Genomic DNA, 22,167 nt, shown 5'->3' with positions numbered 1-22,167 from the left:
AGTATCCAATAAGTTAAATTTGGACTTTTCCATTTTCACAATGAGTTTAAACAAAAAAGTGTAAAAATGGCAAGGACAAAATTATTAGCCCCCTTATCATTAATAGTCAATACAGTGCCATTTATGAACAAAAATTGACACCAGGCACTTTGATTAGTTGTTAACTATGTTGGCACATGTCCTACCAGGGATTTTGGCCCATTTTTTTCATCGCAAATAGTTAAGCTGGTCCAAATGGCATGGATGTTAAGGATGGACATTCATTTCAGCACTCTTCAAATACTATCTAAAGGATTGAGGTCTGAACCACTCCATGACCATGGTTTTAGTATCCTTGAGGAACATTTGAACTATTTTGGATGCAAGTTTTGGGTTATTATCTTATTGAAAGATCCAGTGAAGATCTTAGCTCCCTCTATGAGCAGATTTTTGCAAGGTCACTTTCCACATTCTATCATAATTTTCAGTTCTTATGGTGCCGTACACCCAAACAAGGTTTCCTGTGGCTGAGGCTGCCACAGAATGATGCATCCACCACCATGTTTAATTGTGGAAACCATCTTATAACGATTCAAGGCCTATCCCTTTCTTCAACCGACAGAAGCAGAATTCATGCATCAAAGCAGGTGCAATTGAATATCATCAGATGAAAGCAGAGATGTTCAAAACTCATTTTTGACTTTCAAATGTTCACAGGCAAAGCTCAATAACACTCTGATATGCACTGCCTTTAGTAAAGGGGTTCTTCTGTGATGATGCCCCCAAAGCCCAATATGATGACAAGCCCTAACAACTGTCTTTCTTTGTGGGGGAAAAAAACTCCAGGTGAGGCCAGGTCAATAACAATAATCTAGGCAGGTGTCCAATGCTTCTTTGGTCTAATGAGGCCAAGCAGTTTCTACAGTTACACACAGTGGCGGGGCATCAAGTTTAGTCTGTTATTCAGCCTCAGACACAGGGAGTCTGGGTCTGAATCTGGATTGCTGGGTCTTTCAACAACATTGTAACCCAAAGCATACATTTAGATTAGTTCAGAGGTTCTTCAAGGACACTAAAACCATGATATTGGAATCACCCGCTCATAGTCCAGTCCTCAATCCCACTGAGAGTCTGTGGTTAATGTCTATGCTCAGCATCCATGCGATTTGGACCAGCTAGAACACTTTGCAGTGAAGAAATGGGCCAAAATCCCTAGTGGGGCATGTGCCAACCTAGGTAGCAACTTATCAGAGCCTGTTGTCAGTTTTGGTTCATAAATGCCGCCATATTGACTATTAATGATCAGGGGGCTAATAATTTTGTCCTTGTCATTTTTGCCCTTTTTTGTTTAAACTCATCGTAACAATAGAAAAATCCAAATTCAACTCATTGAACATTATCTCCATCAGTGTATTTGTTTCCAGAATAACAGAAACAATAATAATGGTCATTCTTACTGAGACATCAAGACAAATGTCTAATTTCAGGAGGGGGGCTAATAATATCGTCCTCAACTGTACCTTGTTTCGTCTGGTTTTCATAGAAAGCGTTCTGTACCTTGTTTCGTCTGGTTTTCATAGAAAGCTTTAGGTACCTTGTTTTGTCTGGTTTTCTTAAAAGGCGTTCGGTACCTGGTTTCGTCTGGTTTTCTTAAAAAGCGTTCGGTACCTTGTTTCATCTGGTTTTCTTAAAAAGCGTTCGGTACCTTGTTTTGTCTGGTTTTCTTAAAAAGCGTTATATGTACCTTGTTTCGTCTGGTTTTCTTTGTGCTTGTTGGGGTTGGCTGGGGGCCCGATGCTGCCTGGTCCCAGTTTAGCTGACGGCTGGACACTCTGTAGAAAACAACAGCAAGGGCAGTCATATGTAAGATACAGGTAGCCATTTGTAGTCTTTTCTCCCATTGAAACCCATTTAAAGACATAGCTATTGAACTACAGAAATACCTCTTCAGGTAGCCTAGTCTGTAGTCTTATTCACATGCATGTTTTGGTGAAATTCAGCTTTTTTTTGTTGACGGCATTCATGTAGCCCCAAATCATATCCCACTATGCTTGATTTTAAGCATAGTCCACTTTTCTCCGTAGGCATGTCTCTCTTTTTACAACCACTACCAGGCTACTTTTTACCACCATACATGCACCATAGCAAATGTGTTCATCTTGGTCTCATCAGAGACAAATAGGCTAGAGCAAATAAGTAAAGATAGGATTGCTAGAATTTTGTCTGGTGGTGAGATTAGATGCTAGTCATAGCTGCCAACAAGTGTTCACTAAGCTTAACAGTAGTATTATTGCAAAACAATAACAAAGTAATTTCTTTCGTATACTTTCAACTATTTAGCTCTATAGTCATGTTGGAGGACGTCAAGCCAACAGCAGAGCACAGCCACTGTGCACTGTAGCTTATCTAATCATAGGCCTATGTGTCAGTTGCCACAACGAACAGGTAAACAGTAAACACGTATTTAAATACATAAAGCGTTGTTAATGTGGATACCTTAACTTCCTCCTCCTCGTCTTCCTCCTTGGTTGACAGCAAGTTTGTAAGGGCTTGGAGCGTTTGCAAAGAGGAAAACCCGTCCATGTTTCATACAAAGGAGCAAAATGTTTAACAGTTAACACTACCAACTTGTATATTTACAAAAGATCTTTCACTTCTAACGATACAAGAAGTAGTTTGGGTTTCTTTATTGGAATTGCATTTCACTGTCCCCTTCTCGCGAGTTGATCAGTCAGCTGTGAAGCGTGGATGTTGTGTGTTTCCATGGAAACAGCGACGGCACAGGACGTGGCGTCAACACGCTGCCATGGCAACTGCAGCAGACATCTCTCCTGTCGGCGCCACTTTGTATCATTACCACATATTCATTACGTAGTGGTCTGTCTGAAAAAGTTGATACATATGAAAGTGAAAGAATACACACAAACATAGGCGCGGCGCAGATACCAACCTGAAGTTTGTTCAAATGTATTCCATGTAGGCTAGACTACGAACGCTACGCTAAGGCAATTACCACAGTCAATGGATAACACGGGCTATCAAAAAAAACCATACATTTTGACAACTCGAGTCATTCTTGCTAGAGGGTGATTGTTAATAGCTATATTTGACGTCATTGACGTACCAAAAAAAAAAAATCACTTCAATCCTACTTGCCTGTCTGTATATCATAAAAAATGATACTAATAATAATAACAATAATAATAATAATAATAAATGTTATTCATCAGGGCTGTAGTCAAGTCCACCTTTGTAGAGTCCAAGACAAGTCCAAGACCAGTACTAGTCAAGTCCGAGACAAGTCCGAGTCCAAAGAGGTTCGAGTCCAAGACAAGACCGAGTCCAAAAAGATTAGAGTCCAAGTCAAGTCCGAGTCACATGTCGGTCAGTGTTTAACAATGAAAAGGATGAATGTCAATAGTGTGAACCTTAGAAGATAACCTATATGTCATGGATGTGAAGACAAACTTGTTTGTTATTGGATTTCAAGCTCCACTTTACAATCTATGATGGCCAGTGTTCTAAACAAAACTTAATGACAGACCTGGCGAGTCCAAAAGCCTAATTTGGCAAGACCATTGTCCGAGTCCAAGACAAGTCAGAGTCCAAACAATACCGAGTCCGAGACAAGTCCAAGTCCATAAAAAAACGGACTTGAGACCGGACTCGGGCCGAGTCCGGGCCGAGTCCGGACTCGAGTACTACAGCCCTGTTATTCATAAGCACCTTTCAAAACACTCGAGGACACTCAAAAAAGACAGTCATAATGAATAGCTACTGAAGCAGATGAATTTTAAGTGGATTTGAAAAGGGGTAGAAGTAGATTTAATTCTGGGGCAGATGATGACTCCATGGGCCCCGGGGCCACATAATAAGAAAGTGGCAGCAGTTTCCAAACTATCAGAGTTTGCAGAGGAATCTTCAGCTGTGCACGTGTCACGGAGGTCATCAATCCGGGTCGAACGGCACCACTGTGACGGAGCGGAGGTCATCTTGTACCCGTTCACTCCCCTCAGGGATCGAACCTGCGACCTCGTCAACTACAACGGTCCGGCAAGAGACACAGTGCGATACTGCTGGGCCGAGAGACTAGTTTAGACTAGGCACAAGACTGTATGAGGCTATCGGAGGGAGGTTTACCAATGTTCCACGCCAAATCTGCTAGTTAGCCTCCGTTACACACGCAGACAGTAATGTTTGCATACAAGAAACTTATCTATACATATCTCAATACCATGAGAGTAGAAAAAAAAAACCCACTTTCATTTGAAATTCCATTTTTCAAAACAACCTTTTATTTATTGATTGGGGTCATGTCAGGAAAAAAGATCAAGAATAGATTTTGGTCAAGGGTATTACAAATAAAAAAAATATTGTCATCAGGGGGGAAGAGAAGAATAATTAATAGACTTGATAACTGGTGTTTAATGATCCCTCAAGAGGCATCCATTCAGGTAGCAGTTTCTTACAAGTGGAATGATGCCAATAGTTCATACCAGTAAAATAATAATAATTAAAAAAACGATACAAATTGATGCTGAATGTCCCTCAGAATGACAAATTGCTGCGTTCTTGACGGTGCAAAAACAACCAAAGCCCTTTATAGTTCAACGGCCACATCTTATGATGGGTTTCAATGGGAGAAGAGACTACACACTGAGGCTAACTGAAGAGGTCATTTTTATAGTTCAATAGGAGTCATACTGAAACCAGCGGCTACTGAACAACAAATGATCTAAAATGACCGCCAAAACCCTCTTCAGTTAGCCATTTGTAGTCTTTTCCGCCAGTCAACCCATCACAAAGGCTATGCTATTGAACTACAAATGACCCAACATGGCCGGTCGCCAACAGTCTCTCCAGGTAGCCACTTGTAGTCTTTTCCGCCATTCAAACCCATTATAAGGCGTGGCCATTGGACTACAAATCACATGATGACGAGCTTTTCGTTGAGGGCGATCTGGGCCTGGGTCAGGTTGGACAGATAGGTCACCATCAGGAGGTCCTGCAAGACAAAAACACAAACAGTTCACATTATAAACAGTTCACATTATAAACAGTTCACATTATAAACAGTTCACATTATAAACAGTTCACAGGACTTCAGTGAGAACTTGTCGTCACGACATGGGTGATATTAAACACTTGTAGAGAGTTACTTGTGCACAATCCCTGGTGCTGAACAAAAAGATTATGTATTTTTTGAAAAAAGGTTTGCACACTCCTTTGGATTTTTTTCTTCTTTAAATTATTTTTTCTTCTTTTTATTATCCATTCATTCAATGGCAATGACGTTTCGACCTCTCGGTCTTCCTCAGATTCACCAAATTTATGGTATATATGGTATATTAGTGGTATTAAACACAGCGCATTTAAAGTCGACCACAAATGAGACGATGAGCTCCCACCAGTTTGATCTACATAGTACGTGGATCAATAGTTGAAGTGCGGTGCACTGTACTATTCAGGGGACAAAGCCTCTTCACAGACGGCAGTGAACTCTTGACCAACCAGCTCAAGGGCACGTGACCTTGGAGACAGTATGCAGACGAGCACCAACGGGGATAAGCAACTGCGGGAGTTACAAGGTCCGTGTGCACTGCAGTCGCATTGACCCCGCGATGGTTTGACACCATGTGACAGTTTGGTATTCTGCACTGCTGCATGAATGTACACGGTTGAGCTGTTTTTATGGGATGAAGGTCCGGGTTCGAGTCCCGACCGGGCAACGGTACTCCACTTCACAACAATTAAGGCTCAAATACTTTTTTTGGCCAACTCGGACGTTTTTCCCTCCATCTTCACCTGAATGTGCTTTAACTCCTGAGCTGTTTGGAGTTTTATTTTTTAGACTCCAATGAGCTTTTTTTCGTACTTGTACCGATACCTTCCTGTGCCACACACACACACACACACACACACACACACACACACACACACACACACACACACACACACACACACACACACACACACACACACACCTCTCTCCATCAGTGTCACATACGCACACTAATGATACAATAGTCTTTCAGACTTTTTTTTGTCTGTAAAATGAATGCGTGTTTAAGAATTGGATCACAGCTTTTAAGTCCACGGCCCTCAATGGCTCTTCTTTAACATACACATATGGGTGCACACGCACGCACAAACACACATATCTGTACACACACACAAACACACACGCACGCACGAGAAACGTGTCGATTCCGGACACATTCACACACCTACAGCTACTGACGGATTTTTGCTTGTATTTTGGGTGAAATTGGGTCACTTCAGTAAAAAGACAAGTATTCAAGTGGAAAAATGTTTGTTTAGGAGTGAAATTTTACAGCGAGTTTGGTCCAAGCAGACACAAACTCACTCACTCTCTCGATCTCTAGCTCACACTCTCTCTCTCTTGATCTCTCTCACACACACACACACACACACACACACACACGCACACACACGCACACACACGCACACGCACACACGCACACACACGCACACGCACGCACACACACACACACACACACACACACACACACACACACACACACGCATGCACACACACACACACACACACACACACACACACACACACACACACACACACACACACAAATTCTGGATTTAAGCATTACAAGGTCCAGACAGAGAGACACACACACACATACCTCAATTCACTAATCAAGCCATAAAAAAAGAAAAACAACTCTTACAAGACTTCAATTCAGTGGCTTGTTTGGCTTGGGTTTATTCCCTATAAAGTAGCCCCAGGTATTTCCATATCGGCACATTTCTGTATTAGGAACTTCTCTGACCACAGAGCCTCGGTTTATTTTAGTTTATTTTAGTTCAACAGGGACCATGCACAATACACATTGATTACAGAAGTAAAAAGATGGCTTGTGCCAGATTATAGCTATATAGCTAATTTCCATCTGCAGTCCATGGCCGTTCATGACATGGAAGTAGTATAAGAACTGGAGAGAGTCAATAAGTCCCGCATCCAGACATTTCAAAGGAAAATGCTAGGCTAGTAATTCAGCCAAAATTGAACGAATTTTCCAGCTTCAAAGATGGAGTCGTTTCCGCCGACAGTTTACTCAGCCAATTACGTGCCACGTTATTGTCTGACATACGGTTAATAGGAAAGCTACCGGTATATGGAAGACGGGCATTGGATGCATGGAGGTGCCCAATCACAGACCTGTAAAGGTTGCGCACCCACCAATCATCATGACCGAAGTGGAGCGAGGTGGATGTCGGAAATGCGAAAATGGTGATTTGCTAATCGGCCAAGCTAACCAGTTTGATCCTGCCCCCTGTTTCATATTCACTGTTCGATGCAAAAGATGAGGTGCCTCTACTAAGAAGCTAGTGCAGGACCAGGTTAAGATAAGAGATAAATCATCTAAATAGGCATGCAAATGATTAATTGATTAATTGACTTTAATCGATCAATGCATTAATCGATTAAAAAACATCGCAATTAATCGACAATTCAATTGACGAGACCCATGTGAAATGGGCATGTGACGAGTGTGTGTGAAGAGGGGTGTGAATACTGGGAATATTTAACGTTCGGATTAAAGAATTGATATGGAATTAATTTAAATGTGGTATTTTATCTCAGTTTTTTATTTACAATTTTTAGATTAAGTATTTTTTCCCGGGATTGAGATTACGGGGGGAAAACGCCCCTCATCAATTAATCGTAAGTCGATAGATAAGACTATCAACTAATGATAAATTTCATAAATTAATTTGAAAAATTATAAATTAATTTGAAAATGGTCCAGAACGCGGCGGCACATCTGGTGTAGCCAGGCCGTGCCCCCCTAGTGACGCAACAGCTTCAGTGTTGCTACCAGTCAGGTCAAGAGTCAATGCAAGTACTTCCTAACACAGACATCATATAAGAAGACTAGATGCACCATCCGCATTCCCGTCATGCAAGTCGAACGTCCGCGCATGGCGGCCATGTTAGCGCAGCCTCCTGGCTCAACCAGTTGCAGTGAGTTTTTGGTGATCCATACTCTTCAGATGGCCATAATTCACTCAAATTTACGTGGATTTTCGAAAGGCTTGGTTTGTTATACAGTATAAAAAATTCCGAAAGTAAGTATTATGTTGATACTGCATAGTGATTAATATTCACGTTATATTATATTATATTACATTACATTATAATGTACATGGGCCTACAATCATGTATAATATGGTTTAGTAGGCTTATTCAAGTAATTAAATAGATCCCATAAACAAATGCACAAAGTATTATTTTATATTTTGAGTAAAATAACAATTAAACGGTCCCATGAGTGTTACATTGTGCTTTGGGTTCGACAGCTCCACCCTGTGTTCAAAATGAGTCATGACACTTAGAATGAAATTGTTGCGATGTAATCTCTCTTCCAGTGCTAATAATATATCCCTTCCATCAACGTAATGCACAACAACGGTTAAAATGTGTATTTGCTCTTGGTCCATCTCTATTTTTCAACAAATAAATAAGTGGGAAGCATATTACGCTCCTGCGCGTTTTACCTCAGTCTGCACTTAAGTTTTAAGGAGCCATACTATTTATATACACGTGTCAATATTTCAGCGAAATAACAGCATACATATTTCAGCATCTCAACGTCTCAATTCCTCAGTTAACTTCAGGTGTAACGGAGGCTCTGTGGAGAGTTTAGGCTGCGCTAATATGGCCGACCTGTGCGGACGAGCTTGAAATACGCGATGGCGTATCTAGTCTTTCTATATGATGTCTGTGCTTTCTAAGTTCCCGCAAATACGGGAACTCCTCCCACTTTGTTGGGAAGCAAACAATCATCAGCAAACCAAGGGAGGCCATTTGGGAAATGCCGTTTGGGAAATGTTAATTGTTAAGCTCTTGGTCAGACCAAGTCTCGAAGAGATTTGAAAGTCAATGATAATCAGACTACGTCTGGTGTACACCCAAGCCAAAAGCGTGTACGTCACGCTACTTTGTCAACCTGTATTGGCTACCATTTCACTTATCAATGCAAAACTGGTGCAAACGTCCCCCGTCATCATATAATTGTAAATCAACATTTTACAATACGCCCATTCATTCAGAGACCAGTTCGTTGCCCAGATTTTGAACTATTCCAATCATTCATTTCTTCATTTTCACATATTTTGGCCTTCCAGCTAAAAAAAAAATCCTGAATTGAGGAATTCACATTAGAATATTGTGATAAAATCAACATTTTCTTCAGCAAAATTTGGGTCTTATCAAATCAGTTGAAATTTGGTACTTTCTACATAACATGTAACATGCAACGTTCAATTTAGGGTTAGGACTCTGACTAGTCTTCATCCCTGCCATGATGCGTTTAACATTGAAGTCAATGGCAGAAACAGTGAAACAGGGAGTTATGGAAGCCCGGATATCCTTGATGCTTTGCTGTCAGCTGTTCTTGATTGTTGCCCTGGTGACTCACACTTCACTCCTCAATATACCCCGTAGATTTCAATGCCACGTTTTGGTGCTATGGACATTCTAATGCACCAGAAACAAAACCCCATTGAACTCTGGGCAATGAATCTATAATCCTGGACAGTTTAACATTATTGATGGAATTATGGAAATAAATAAACTTTTTCATGCTATTATAAAGTGGCCTAGAGCTGTATTTAAAGGGACACTGTGTGAGATTTTTAGTTGTTTATTTCCAGAATTCATGCTGCCCATTCACTAATGTTACCTTTTTCATGAATACCTACCACCACCATCAAATTCTAAGTTTTCATTATGACTGGTAAAATTGCACTTTTCATACATGAAAAGGGGGATCTTCTCCATGGTCCGCCATTTTGAATTTCCAAAAATAGCTATTTTTAGCTGCAGAAATGACTAATTGGACCATACTAGAAAATATTTGTTTATTACTTAGAAAACTTTCATGTAAAGATCAAATTTGGCAATAGGCAGCCCAGTTTCAATGAGCAGCATAGTTGCAGTACCTTTTTGACCATTTCCTCCACAGTGTCCCTTTAATGTCCTAAAACTGGTACACTAATGGCCAATCAACCGCTAATGAAACTGGTACAATGTGCCATCACATGTAATCGAGTGGCCAATAGCTGTCTTACAGACGTCAATTCAAACCCCCCCCCCTTCCTTAGTTTATTCACCCAAAGCAACTGTGGCCATTTATTTTTTTTAATGACCTAAAACCAGGACACTAATTGCAAATAAAACTCCTTAAAGTCCGCATTCTGAGAGATTTGCTGTAGATCACCTAATTCTGCTGCGATTTCACTAATGACCAAAAACTGGAACAAAATGTCGTCACATGTAAAACTGTAAAACAAACTCTTGAGACTTGTTTTTTAAGGGGTCGTATTGAGCATCATGAGGCTGTTTTTCTCTAATGCTCGTGGTGAGAGCGAAGGAAGCAGAGGGTTTTGGACCCCTGAACTCGAGAAATCTCACACGCACACACGTGGGGTTGGACCTCTGGACTTGAGAATTCGCCTACATGGCAATTTAGTTGAGTTTCAAAACAACACAACCACACACACAGATACACACACACACAAACACACGCAGGCATGTGCACGCGCGCGCGCTGTAGTACTACGGTTTTGTGGGGCTCAGGCGTCCAGAAGGCTACGATCCGATTCGATCCATGATCCGATCCGATCTTTTGTATTGCTGGGCTGTCACTTTAACCCATTTATGCCTAGAATTCTAGGACCGGTTATAAAAACCTATATATCTCAGCATGTGATGCCCACACAAACATGAAATGGTATGTGAGAAATAAGTGGGAAACTGAGGAAGAGAGCTACAGGATGTGGATGAGAATATAGCGCCAATAATGATCGGCAAAAGATTGATCCACAAAGTTGTGAATCGATATCGTCCTTTTCGAACGTGAAGATTTCAGGAGACTGATGTTTAATGGTATACCGATTGATGCAGTTATTAGTTAGTTATTACATCATTCATAAAATAATAAATCCCAAAAGATGTGGTTATACTTTTAAGATGTTTTTCGGAGGGTGCAAATCTGAGATTAATGGAAAGTGCATTCCACAATCTACTACTGAAATGTCACACACACACACACACACACACACACACACACACGTCTGCAACAGAAACGTGTTGGACCGCCACACACCTACGGGCTAATTCTGGATTTAAAGGCCCATTTACCAAAGTCCACAGCAGACAGACACCTCAATTCAGCCATCGAGTTGGGAAAGAAAAAATAAAACTCTTCAAAGACTTCCGTTGTTTTTTTAGCTGGTGTTTTTTTGCAGATCAAGTAAAGGTGGCTATTTAATGGGCAAGAATGGTACAGATGTCAAATCACACACTAAAACGACTTGATTGTGCTGTTTTTTGTTGTTTTTTTCCCCTGCTAATGAGATGCACGAGAGAGACTGGAGGAACGCCAAGGACATGCACATGGTGGGAGAGAGAGGGATTTGACCTTGACTGATGCTCACGTGGTCGTTTTTTTTACAGGAGGGCATCAGTTCTATGCACCAAAACATTAGGAGGGCATCAGTTCCATTACCATGCCCCAAAACATCAGGAGGGCATCAGTTCCATTACCATGCCCCAAAACATCTGTCACTCAGGAGGGCATCAGTTCCATTACCATGCCCAAAACATCTGTCACTCAGGAGGGCATCAGTTCTATGCCCCAAAACATCAGGAGGGCATCAATTCCATCACCATGCCCCAAAACATCTGTCACTCGGGAGGGCATCAGTTCTATGCCCCAAAACATCTCTCTCTCACACACACACACACACACGTATGACTTACGTTGATGTTGGAGTTGAGCATGGTCTCGAAGTCCTCGGCGGCGATCTTGGGAACCTTGGACACCAGGTCAGTCAGGAAACGCCCCACACTGTTGTCAGCCTGCACCTTACCCGACTAGAGGGAGAGAGAGAGAGAGAGAGAGAGAGAGAGAGAGAGAGACAGAGAGAGCGAGCGAGAGACACACAGAGCGAGAGATTTTTTTAACTCTAAACTATGAAATGTAAAAATCAATTGAAAAACAAACTCAAAACTTTAAAAGGGGAAAAAAGTGACACCCCCCCCCAGAAACAAAAGGCATTAACATGGTGGCATAAATATACACACCCCTTAATTTAATGCATTGCATTTGTTTTTCAAAGATTATAGTTCATAGTAAAGGTGGGAAAAAATGTGCAAAGGTTTTTTTACAACACAAAAATCTTGGTCTTTGAGATATTTTTAGGCACTGTGCACACCCCTTGACCTTCTCATACACACACACACACACACACACACACACACACACACACACACACACACACACACACACACACACACACACACACACACACACACACACACACACACGCACACGCACACGCACACACACTTAAAATCACAAGGTAGACAAACACACACATACACACTTTATTCCTTCAATTACCTTACAGTAGCCCTCAGTCTGCGCATGCACAGAAACACACACAGACGAACAATCACGAGATGCACACACACACACCTAACCAAACACACACATTTTGAATTAGTGACCCAGTTTGCTGGCTTTGACATGACGGATATAATCAGACTAGTCACACACACACACACACACACACTCAATCGCACAAAGACACACACACACGTGCAATCAGAACCCAGCGACCCTGGTGTGTGAGTGAGTGAGTGAGTGAGTGAGTGAGTGAGTGAGTGAGTGAGTGAGTGAGTGAGTGAGTGAGTGAGTGAGTGAGTGAGTGAGTGAGTGAGAGAGAGAGACTTAAAAAAACTGTGTGTGCATTTTTTTGTGTAAGAAAACTGGGAAAAAACAGCAACAAAAAGTGTGTGCACGCTCATGTGAGACGAAACACTGAAACACACACACACGCCCGCACACACACACGCGCGCACACACACACACACGCGCGCACACACAAACAAACACACGCGCACACACACACAAACGCACACACACACACACTTTATTTAGAAGACAATTGCATTGCAACTAGGGCTGCACAATTAATCAAAAAATAATCAAAATCGTGATAAAATAGTGAAATCGAACTCATGATTTTAATCGTGATTTAATCGTGGCAATAGTGACCTACTTTTGAGAGTGTCCTTGAAGCCAGAACATACTGACAGGCTGGTGTTTCTGGTCAGAAATCTGTCCACTTCATGCTAGTTGCCTTTCATGCTATTGCCTTTACATACACGTAATGATTACAATTCATTTTATTTTGCTCATCCCGTATGTAATTCATTCTTGGTTATATTTCATCTTGTTATAATTTTCAAAAAAATCTGCAAAAATCAATAATCGTGATTAATAATCGTGATTATGATTTTTACCAAAATAATTGTGATTATGATTTTTTCCATAATCGTGCAGCCCTACGACATAAACACAGCCCTGCCAGCAACTTGCACAAGCACACAGACCAACATTGGAAAACAAGGAGTGCGTTACAATATGCAACCTTGCCTCCTCCACAGACCAACATTGGAAAACAAGGAGTGCGTTACAATATGCAACCTTGCCTCCTCCACACAGACCAACATTGGAAAACAAGGAGTGCGTTACAATATGCAACCTTGCCTCCTCCACACAGACCAACATTGGAAAACAAGGAGTGCGTTACAATATGCAACCTTGCCTCCTCCACACAGACCAACATTGGAAAACAAGGAGTGCGTTACAATATGCAACCTTGCCTCCTCCACACAGACCAACATTGGAAAACAAGGAGTGCGTTACAATATGCAACCTTGCCTCCTCCACACAGACCAACATTGGAAAACAAGGAGTGCGTTACAATATGCAACCTTGCCTCCTCCAAGCACACAGACCAACATTGGAAAACAAGGAGTGCGTTACAATATGCAACCTTGCCTCCTCCAGACCAACATTGGAAAACAAGGAGTGCGTTACAATATGCAACCTTGCCTCCTCCACAGACCAACATTGGAAAACAAGGAGTGCGTTACAATATGCAACCTTGCCTCCTCCACACAGACCAACATTGGAAACAAGGAGTGCGTTACAATATGCAACCTTGCCTCCTCCAGACCAACATTGGAAACAAGGAGTGCGTTACAATATGCAACCTTGCCTCCTCCACAGACCAACATTGGAAAACAAGGAGTGCGTTACAATATGCAACCTTGCCTCCTCCACTTGCACACAGACCAACATTGGAAACAAGGAGTGCGTTACAATATGCAACCTTGCCTCCTCCACACAGACCAACATTGGAAAACAAGGAGTGCGTTACAATATGCAACCTTGCCTCCTCCACACAGACCAACATTGGAAAACAAGGAGTGCGTTACAATATGCAACCTTGCCTCCTCCACACAGACCAACATTGGAAAACAAGGAGTGCGTTACAATATGCAACCTTGCCTCCTCCACACAGACCAACATTGGAAAACAAGGAGTGCGTTACAATATGCAACCTTGCCTCCTCCACACAGACCAACATTGGAAACAAGGAGTGCGTTACAATATGCAACCTTGCCTCCTCCACAGACCAACATTGGAAAACAAGGAGTGCGTTACAATATGCAACCTTGCCTCCTCCACACAGACCAACATTGAAAACAAGGAGTGCGTTACAATATGCAACCTTGCCTCCTCCACAGACCAACATTGGAAACAAGGAGTGCGTTACAATATGCAACCTTGCCTCCTCCACACAGACCAACATTGGAAACAAGGAGTGCGTTACAATATGCAACCTTGCCTCCTCCACACAGACCAACATTGAAAACAAGGAGTGCGTTACAATATGCAACCTTGCCTCCTCCACACAGACCAACATTGGAAAACAAGGAGTGCGTTCCAATATGCAACCTTGCCTCCTCCACACAGACCAACATTGGAAACAAGGAGTGCGTTACAATATGCAACCTTGCCTCCTCCACACAGACCAACATTGGAAACAAGGAGTGCGTTACAATATGCAACCTTGCCTCCTCCACACAGACCAACATTGAAAACAAGGAGTGCGTTACAATATGCAACCTTGCCTCCTCCACACAGACCAACATTGAAAACAAGGAGTGCGGTACAATATGCAACCTTGCCTCCTCCACACAGACCAACATTGAAAACAAGGAGTGCGTTACAATATGCAACCTTGCCTCCTCCACTTGCGCTTGTCTCCTCGTCCCGCCTCCTGGCCCCTCCTCCGTGGAGAAAAAGATTAATTTTCTCAGCTGTCAGCCTAGCCACAACAACTTTTGAGGGACTGTTTTTCATTTACCACCCCAATTGCAAATGAGAAAAAGACTCTACAAGTGAGATTTTGCAAGATATTGAAAAATAATGCTGTTGTCAGTGATGTCATCATGACATATTACTTCCTGGTACGAGGAAACAAACAAGTGGAGGAGGCAAGGTCGCATATAGGAACGCACTCCTTGTCTGCCTCCATCCCTCACACTGCTAGCCTGTCAGGGACATCCCATGCTGCTTTGCACTATCGTTCCGATCTGAAATCTCACTCGTGATTAGGTCTGATGGTAACGAGGCAATCACACTGCCACGCTTTAAACATGTTCAATTCGAATGCCACAGTCCTAATGATGAGGTCATTAAGACTAACAGGCCTGAAGACCGTGGTGGGGCATTCCAGACCCAGTCCGAACTAGTGGGAGATGGGACTTCTCTTATAGGGCATTCCAAACACAGTCCAAACTAGTGGGAGATGGGACTTCTCTTATGGGGCATTCCAGACCCAGTCCAAACTAGTGGGAGATGGGACTTCTCTTATGGGGCATTCCAGACCCAGTCCAAACTAGTGGGAGATGGGACCTGCACTAAACACACACACACACACACACACACACACACACACACACGCACGCACGCACACACGCACACACGCACACACACACACACACACGCACGCACGCACACACGCACACATGCACACACGCACACCGAAATAAACCCATTATAAGACGTGGCTATTGAACTACAAAAATGGCCTCTTCAGGTAGCCTAGTCAGTGTGTAGTCTTTTCTCCCATTGAAGCGCATTATAAAACATGGATATTGAACTACAAAAATGGCCGCCTCTCACCAGCACGTCCTCGATGTAGGTCAGCACGGTGGCCAGCATGTCCTGGGTCCGCGCCGCCGCCACGCCCACCTGGGAGAGGTCAGAGGTCAGGCCGTTGGAGCGACCGGGAGACGCCCGCGTACGCTGGAGAAGGTCGACTAGAGACGAGACGAGACGGGGGGGAGGGGGGTCAAGAGAGATGGGGGGAGACAAATAAGAAATAAAGACAGAAAGAGAGAAAAATGAGAGAATGAGAGAGAGAAAGGGCGGGGTGGGAGTTAATATTAGACAGATAGATCACAACTATTTGTATAGTACAATTCATATGCGAGAGAGAGAGAGAGGGAGAGAGAGAGAGAGAGAGAGAGAGAGAGAGAGAGAGAGAGAGAGAGAGAGAGAGAGAGAGAGAGAGATAGATTAAAAGAGATATAGTACAATTCATACGAGAGAGAGAGAGAGAGAGAGAGAGATGGAGACAGAGAGATTAAAAGAGAGGTACGTACTGCCGATGCGTTCCGTGTCGTAGGAGATGTATTTGACCGTCAGAGGGGTGAACATCACGCCAACCGTCTTGCCGGGCACGCCCATCTGGGCACTGGACCAATCAGAAGAGAGAAGAGAAGACCAACAGCCAATCAGAAGAGAGAAAAGAAGACCAACAGCCAATCAGAAGAGAGAGTACTACATCAAGCCTAAGCGTAGGGCTTCCGGGCGCTGCACTGTAGATGCCATGCTGTCTCTCTACGCCTGCCTGTTGCTCTCATCTAGACACCCTCCTCTATTCTCTTATTCCAATCAGCCTGCCTCTCATCTAGACCAGTGTTTCTCAAACTTTCAGATCGCGGACCACTTTGTCGTCCCCCCCCAAAAAAATGTTCAGGGTCCACTTGTCAACTGTCTTGTGACATTACAAGGCTGTGTTACTGTGGTTGAAGATCAGACTTTAGCTATTTTTAGCTTTCTAATTACGAATATAGCCTCCTACTTGCTTGTTTTGGAAAAATAGAAATCCCATGGAGGACCACCTGAGCTTGCTTGCGGACCACACTTTGAGAACCGCTGATCTAGACACACTCATCTATTCTCTACGCCCCCCTCTCATCTATTCTCTACGCCCCCCTCTCATCTCTCATCTATCCTCTACGCCCCCCTCTCATCTATCCTCTACGCCCCCCTCTCATCTAGACTCCTCTGTTCTCTACGCCCCCCTCTCATCTATCCTCTACGCCCCCCTCTCATCTATTCTCTACGCCCCCCTCTCATCTATCCTCTACGCCCCCCTCTCATCTATCCTCTACGCCCCCCTCTCATCTATCCTCTACGCCCCCCTCTCCTCTATTCTCTACGCCCCCCTCTCATCTATCCTCTACGCCCCCCTCTCCTCTATTCTCTACGCCCCCCTCTCCTCTATTCTCTACGCCCCCCTCTCATCTAGTCTCTACGCCCCCCTCTCATCTAGTCTCTACGCCCCCCTCTCATCTAGTCTCTACGCCCCCCTCTCATCTATTCTCTACGCCCCCCTCTCCTCTATTCTCTACGCCCCCCTCTCATCTAGTCTCTACGCCCCCCTCATCTATTCTCTACGCCCCCCTCTCATCTATTCTCTACGCCCCCCTCTCATCTAGTCTCTACGCCCCCCTCTCATCGAGACGCACTCATCTAGTCTCTACGCCAGTGATTCTCAAAGTGTGGTCTGGGGACCACTGGTGGTCTGCGACAGAGCTCAGGTGGTCCGCAGGGGGATTTAAACTTTTCCAAAACGAGCTAGTAGAAGGTTATATTTGTAACGTTATTACAAAGCCAAACATGTTTGAAGTCATATTTTCACCACAATAAGACAGGCTTTTAAATGTGAATAAAAACTAAGTGATGTGCTTCAAAATTAACAGTGTCGATTTAGCATCTGTCAACTGTCAATTCAGTTGACAGGTGGTCCCTGAACATTTTGTCCCTGGACAAAGTGGTCCTTGGCCTGAAAAAGTGTGAGAATCACTGCTCTACGCTGCCACTCATCTCTTATTCCAATCAGTTTGTCTGCAGTGTGTTGTTGTTGATGCCAATGCTTACCTGACGTAGGCCTTGATGACCATCTTGCGCGTCTCCAGCTCGGTGTTGACGGTCAGGTGGATGGGGTTGGTGGCCTCGCGACTGTAGTACTCGTGGATGAGCACAGAGTGCTCTGTGATGTCAAACCCTGTGGCATACCTACAGGGGAAACACAACACAACCCATTTGTAGTCTTTTCTCCCATTGAAACCCACTAGAAGACGTGACTATTGAACTATTACAAAAATGGTAGCCTAGTGTGAAGTCTTTTCTCCCATTGAAAGCTATATTATAAGACTTGGCCATTGAACTACAAAAAAAGGTAATCAAATCCTGTTGCATACCTGCAGGAAAGAAAAAAACAACTTGAGAATTGTGGGACAACCGTGAAAACTTTACAGGTTTCTCAATGGAGGGAGAGAGGGAGAGGAGGGGGGGGAGAGAGAAAGAGAGAGAGAGGGGGGGGTGGGGGGGGGGGGGGGGGGGGGGGGGGGGGATAGGAAAGAGAGAGAGAGAGAGAGAAAGAGTCCTACCAGTCAATGAGGACTCTGAGTGAGTGAGTGAGTGAGTGAGTGAGTGAGTGAGTGAGTGAGTGAGTGAGTGAGTGAGTGAGTGAGTGAGTGAGTGAGTGAGTGAGTGAGTGAGTGCAAGAGTGAGTGCAAGAGTGAGTGCGCGAGCGAGCGCGCGAGCGAGCGCGCGCGCGCGTGTGTGTGTGTCCTACCATCCGATGATGACTTCGCTGGGGGAGACTTTCTTGTGGAGTTCGTACATGTTCTTGGCAAACTCCATGTCCACCGCCACCTACACACACACAGATCGAAACACACACATAAATACACACACACTCACAGATAGAAATACACACACACACACACACACACACACACACACACACACACACACACACACACACACACACACACACACACAGAGAGATAGAAATACACACACACACACACACACCTTTACAATCTGAATGTCCAGAACCACCTAACACACAGAGACACACACACACAAAACACAAAAGTTTCCCCAGACGTTGCCTCCCCCTCACCTCATCTTCGGACTCGTTGTGAGGCACAGAGAAGCAGTTGGTCACCTCCACCGTCTGCTTGTCGATGGTGCCTGCAGGACACAGCACAATGGAGGAGAAAGGAAACAGGAAACCCATTGACTTTAGGGATGGCGAAAATGTAAAAATATCTTAACCGGTTACTGAGACTCATTAACCGGTGGTTAACCGGTAATCTTAAATGATATAAGCTAACGTTTGCGTGCCTGATATGCACAGCACTGATTTTTTTTCATTTTTATTTTTCACATAAGCCTTTTTTTTTTTGCTGCGCAGACAGGACCTGCCATGTCCAGTCATTGTTGCCAGTTGGAAAATGCTGAATTATCGTACTAAAATCTCAAAATTATCGTTTTTTTGGGAGGAAATTATTATTATAATTATTAATATTATTACAACCGGTTAACCGATGGCAGAAAATTTTAACCGGTTAAAGTTGATCCGGTCGATTATCGGTTAACCGGTTAACATCCTACAATGGAGTAGAATACAATACAATATGCGACCTTGCCTCCTCCACTTGTGCTTGTCTCCTCGTACCGGGGAGTAATATGTCATGATGACATCACTGACAACCGCATTATAGTTTAGTATCTTGCAAAAAGCTCAATTGTAGAGTCTTTTTCTCATTTGCAATTGTGATGGTGAATGAAAAACAGTCCCTCAAAAGTCGTTGTGGCTTGACTGACAGCTGGGAAACTTTGTCGTTTTCTCCACGGAGGAGGGGCCAGGAGGCAGGACGAGGAGACAAGCACAAGTGGAGGAGGCAAGGCCGCATATTATAACACACTCCTTATATTAACAGTATGTTTGGAGCGCTCAAAGCGATGTATCCCTCACATTCACCACATCACACTGAAATTCTGCAATACTGCACAAAGCACAACGTATTGGAGTGTACAATATTAAACGTCAAACAGCATTTCCATTTACAGGTATTGGTATACATGTTAGATGGATTAGTCTACGCTTTTGAATTTCAAGAGACATATGTGAGCTGCCCGTCCTCTTGTGTTAAGTTCTTCGTTTGAGTAACAGATACAGATTTTACGGAGGCAGTTGTTATGGAAGACATCAACCTTTTGCACGTCTTGCTTTGTTGCTCTCCAGCACTCAGAGCCATACAGCAGGACAGCCTTGGCATTGCTGTTGTAGAGCCTGACTTTTGTTCTGAGGCTGTACTGTTTGGACTTCCAGATGTTATGGAGTTGGCTGAAGGCACCTCTTGCTTTAATATAATAAATAATTATAAATGTATAAATAAAATTATACTCACATTTAGTCTATCTTATCAGGCTACCTCACTTCTCCACTTGTAACTATAAGGTGTGGCAGCCTTGGCCTAGTGGTTAGGTAGCTAGTCTTTCAATCTGAGGGGCTGCAGGTTTGAATTCCACCCTTAGCTCTCCCTACACCACCACCCACGGCGGAGGTCCCTTTGCAGCAAGGCAACCAACCCCACACTGCTCTAGGAATGGTAAACAACACCCTGAAATATATATATAAAAAACTAAGCTGCTTTGGCATAAAAGCGTAAGCTAAGAGCAATGTCATCATGTTGCACTTTTAATATCTGTCCTGACTGGAGCTCAAACACAAGTCATAAGTAACAACTCAAGTTTTGCCTACACACTTCAAAGGACCTTCAACAGCAGGGATGCACTGATGACAAGCTCCACGTCAAAACAGAGTTCGTGTCAATGCACTACTAGTACTACCTGTTATGCATAAACTATGTACTTCAAATTGCTGTAATACGACAAGCTACCTTCCATACACAGCTGTCGCAAACTGACGTATCGTCCCTCTAGATGCTAACAAAAGCTAGCACATCAAATACATACAACAAACAATCTGTTGTACATGACTATCTGACTCTGATACAATCTTTACAGACTCTTTGCTCATTTCACGGCATTCAAAACACAATGACGGGCACAGTGAAGAGAATGTCATAGGGGGAAACCCCATTCATGTCGCATAGTCAACGCTAGCCAACCAAAATTTGCTCAAGCTTGAGTGGACATGATTAAGTTAAACGCAAATCAAATGACGGTAGTGGCTGCTGTCAATGTCAGCTTAATCCTCTTATTGCATGCTATACACAATTGCCGCTACCCAAAAATACAAGGTAGCAGAACCAGTGTTTGGAGCATGTGTATTCTTGTGTTGTCAATGAAGTGGGCTGTTGTTAGCACCCTTACGACAACACAGTTAGCATTTTAGCCTTTGCCATTGGATTTGAATTAAGATAGTGGCTAAAAAGCTAACCTAGCCGCTCGGTTAGCCAACAAGCACGTTGGCCGATGGAGCCGGTGACAGACGCGTGTGTACACACATCGGTGAGTTTATTTCTTGACTCTCTCGATAAAAGTGATGTTTTCAAACTTACCTAACAGTGTTCCGATAACTCTGCTGGCTCCTTCATTTCGCCGCTCGTAAGCGTCTACAATAGACGCAAGAACTACGGGATGGATTTTCACGATAGGCCCAAACACCGACATTTTTGGAGTCGAGGGGAGAAGAGAAGGCGGAAGTTGTCACTTCGTCTTCTATGCTCTTGTTCCGGTTGCAAAGTCGGGCTTTTTTCATTCAAAGTTTTCAAGCTTTACGAAATAATATGGCACATGTTACACGTACATATCCTCCTGAGACCCGGCAATTAATTTTTGTCCACTGTAGTGGAGGATATCGTTTACACAATCTTAGGAAAACATAGCACACGCAATATAAATTAAATAAATAAATAAATGATAACAAATTAAGATAAACCTAACACTGTAATAATGAATAATAAAAGAAAAAATATTGGGGCTGGGGGAGAGGCTACATTATGTTGTTGTTCACGCACACACGAATTTGCTCGTTCCTGTGCATTCTATTTCCCTCAATACACCACTGCAATATTGCAAACAACCAGCAGATGACGCCAAAGGCCAAAATTAAAATCAGCTCCGAGGTCCTGTTTGGGTAGGCTACTATGTAGCCTACGTGACGGTG

At 43.3% G+C, this 22,167-nt stretch overlaps 2 protein-coding genes across 2 annotated transcripts in view; both read right to left on the bottom strand.

The window, feature by feature from the left end:
• The window catches only part of dnaaf6 (dynein axonemal assembly factor 6), an 8,349-nt gene extending 5,597 nt beyond the window's left edge, over window positions 1-2,752 (bottom strand). Inside the window, exons 1-2 of the mRNA XM_063219818.1 lie at window positions 2,476-2,752; window positions 1,724-1,811 (exon numbers count right to left, since the gene is read on the bottom strand). Coding sequence (XP_063075888.1) covers window positions 1,724-1,811; window positions 2,476-2,562 — 175 coding nt within the window. The 5' untranslated portion in view covers window positions 2,563-2,752. The remainder of the gene's footprint in view (window positions 1-1,723; window positions 1,812-2,475) is intronic.
• Window positions 2,753-4,251: 1,499 nt separating this feature from the next.
• On the bottom strand, window positions 4,252-21,705 carry eif3f (eukaryotic translation initiation factor 3, subunit F). The gene is made up of 8 exons (XM_063219815.1): window positions 21,560-21,705; window positions 19,150-19,220; window positions 18,817-18,896; window positions 18,117-18,254; window positions 16,553-16,644; window positions 16,071-16,207; window positions 11,786-11,899; window positions 4,252-4,984 (listed from the first exon to the last, which is right to left on the bottom strand). Exons 1-8 carry the CDS (start codon window positions 21,669-21,671, stop codon window positions 4,907-4,909), a joined length of 822 nt encoding a protein of 273 aa, XP_063075885.1. The 5' UTR covers window positions 21,672-21,705; the 3' UTR covers window positions 4,252-4,906.
• Window positions 21,706-22,167: the final 462 nt, after the last annotated feature.

This window comes from Engraulis encrasicolus, chromosome 16 (assembly GCF_034702125.1).
Source record: "Engraulis encrasicolus isolate BLACKSEA-1 chromosome 16, IST_EnEncr_1.0, whole genome shotgun sequence".
NCBI lineage: Eukaryota > Metazoa > Chordata > Actinopteri > Clupeiformes > Engraulidae > Engraulis > Engraulis encrasicolus.
The sequence above is the reverse complement of the archived record's forward strand: the minus strand, read 5'-3'. Positions and strand labels throughout refer to the sequence as shown.

Coding starts and splice junctions, on each gene's coding strand:
- eif3f (XM_063219815.1), bottom strand. CDS start 21,671: ATGTCGGTGTTTGGGCCTATCGTGAAAATCCATCCCGTAGTTCTTGCG. Junction 19,221..21,559: donor AGTTATCGGAACACTGTTAG/GTAAGTTTGAAA, acceptor TGTGTCCTGCAG/GCACCATCGACAAGCAGACG. Junction 16,645..18,116: donor GTCATCAAGGCCTACGTCAG/GTAAGCATTGGC, acceptor TGATTGGTCCAG/TGCCCAGATGGGCGTGCCCG.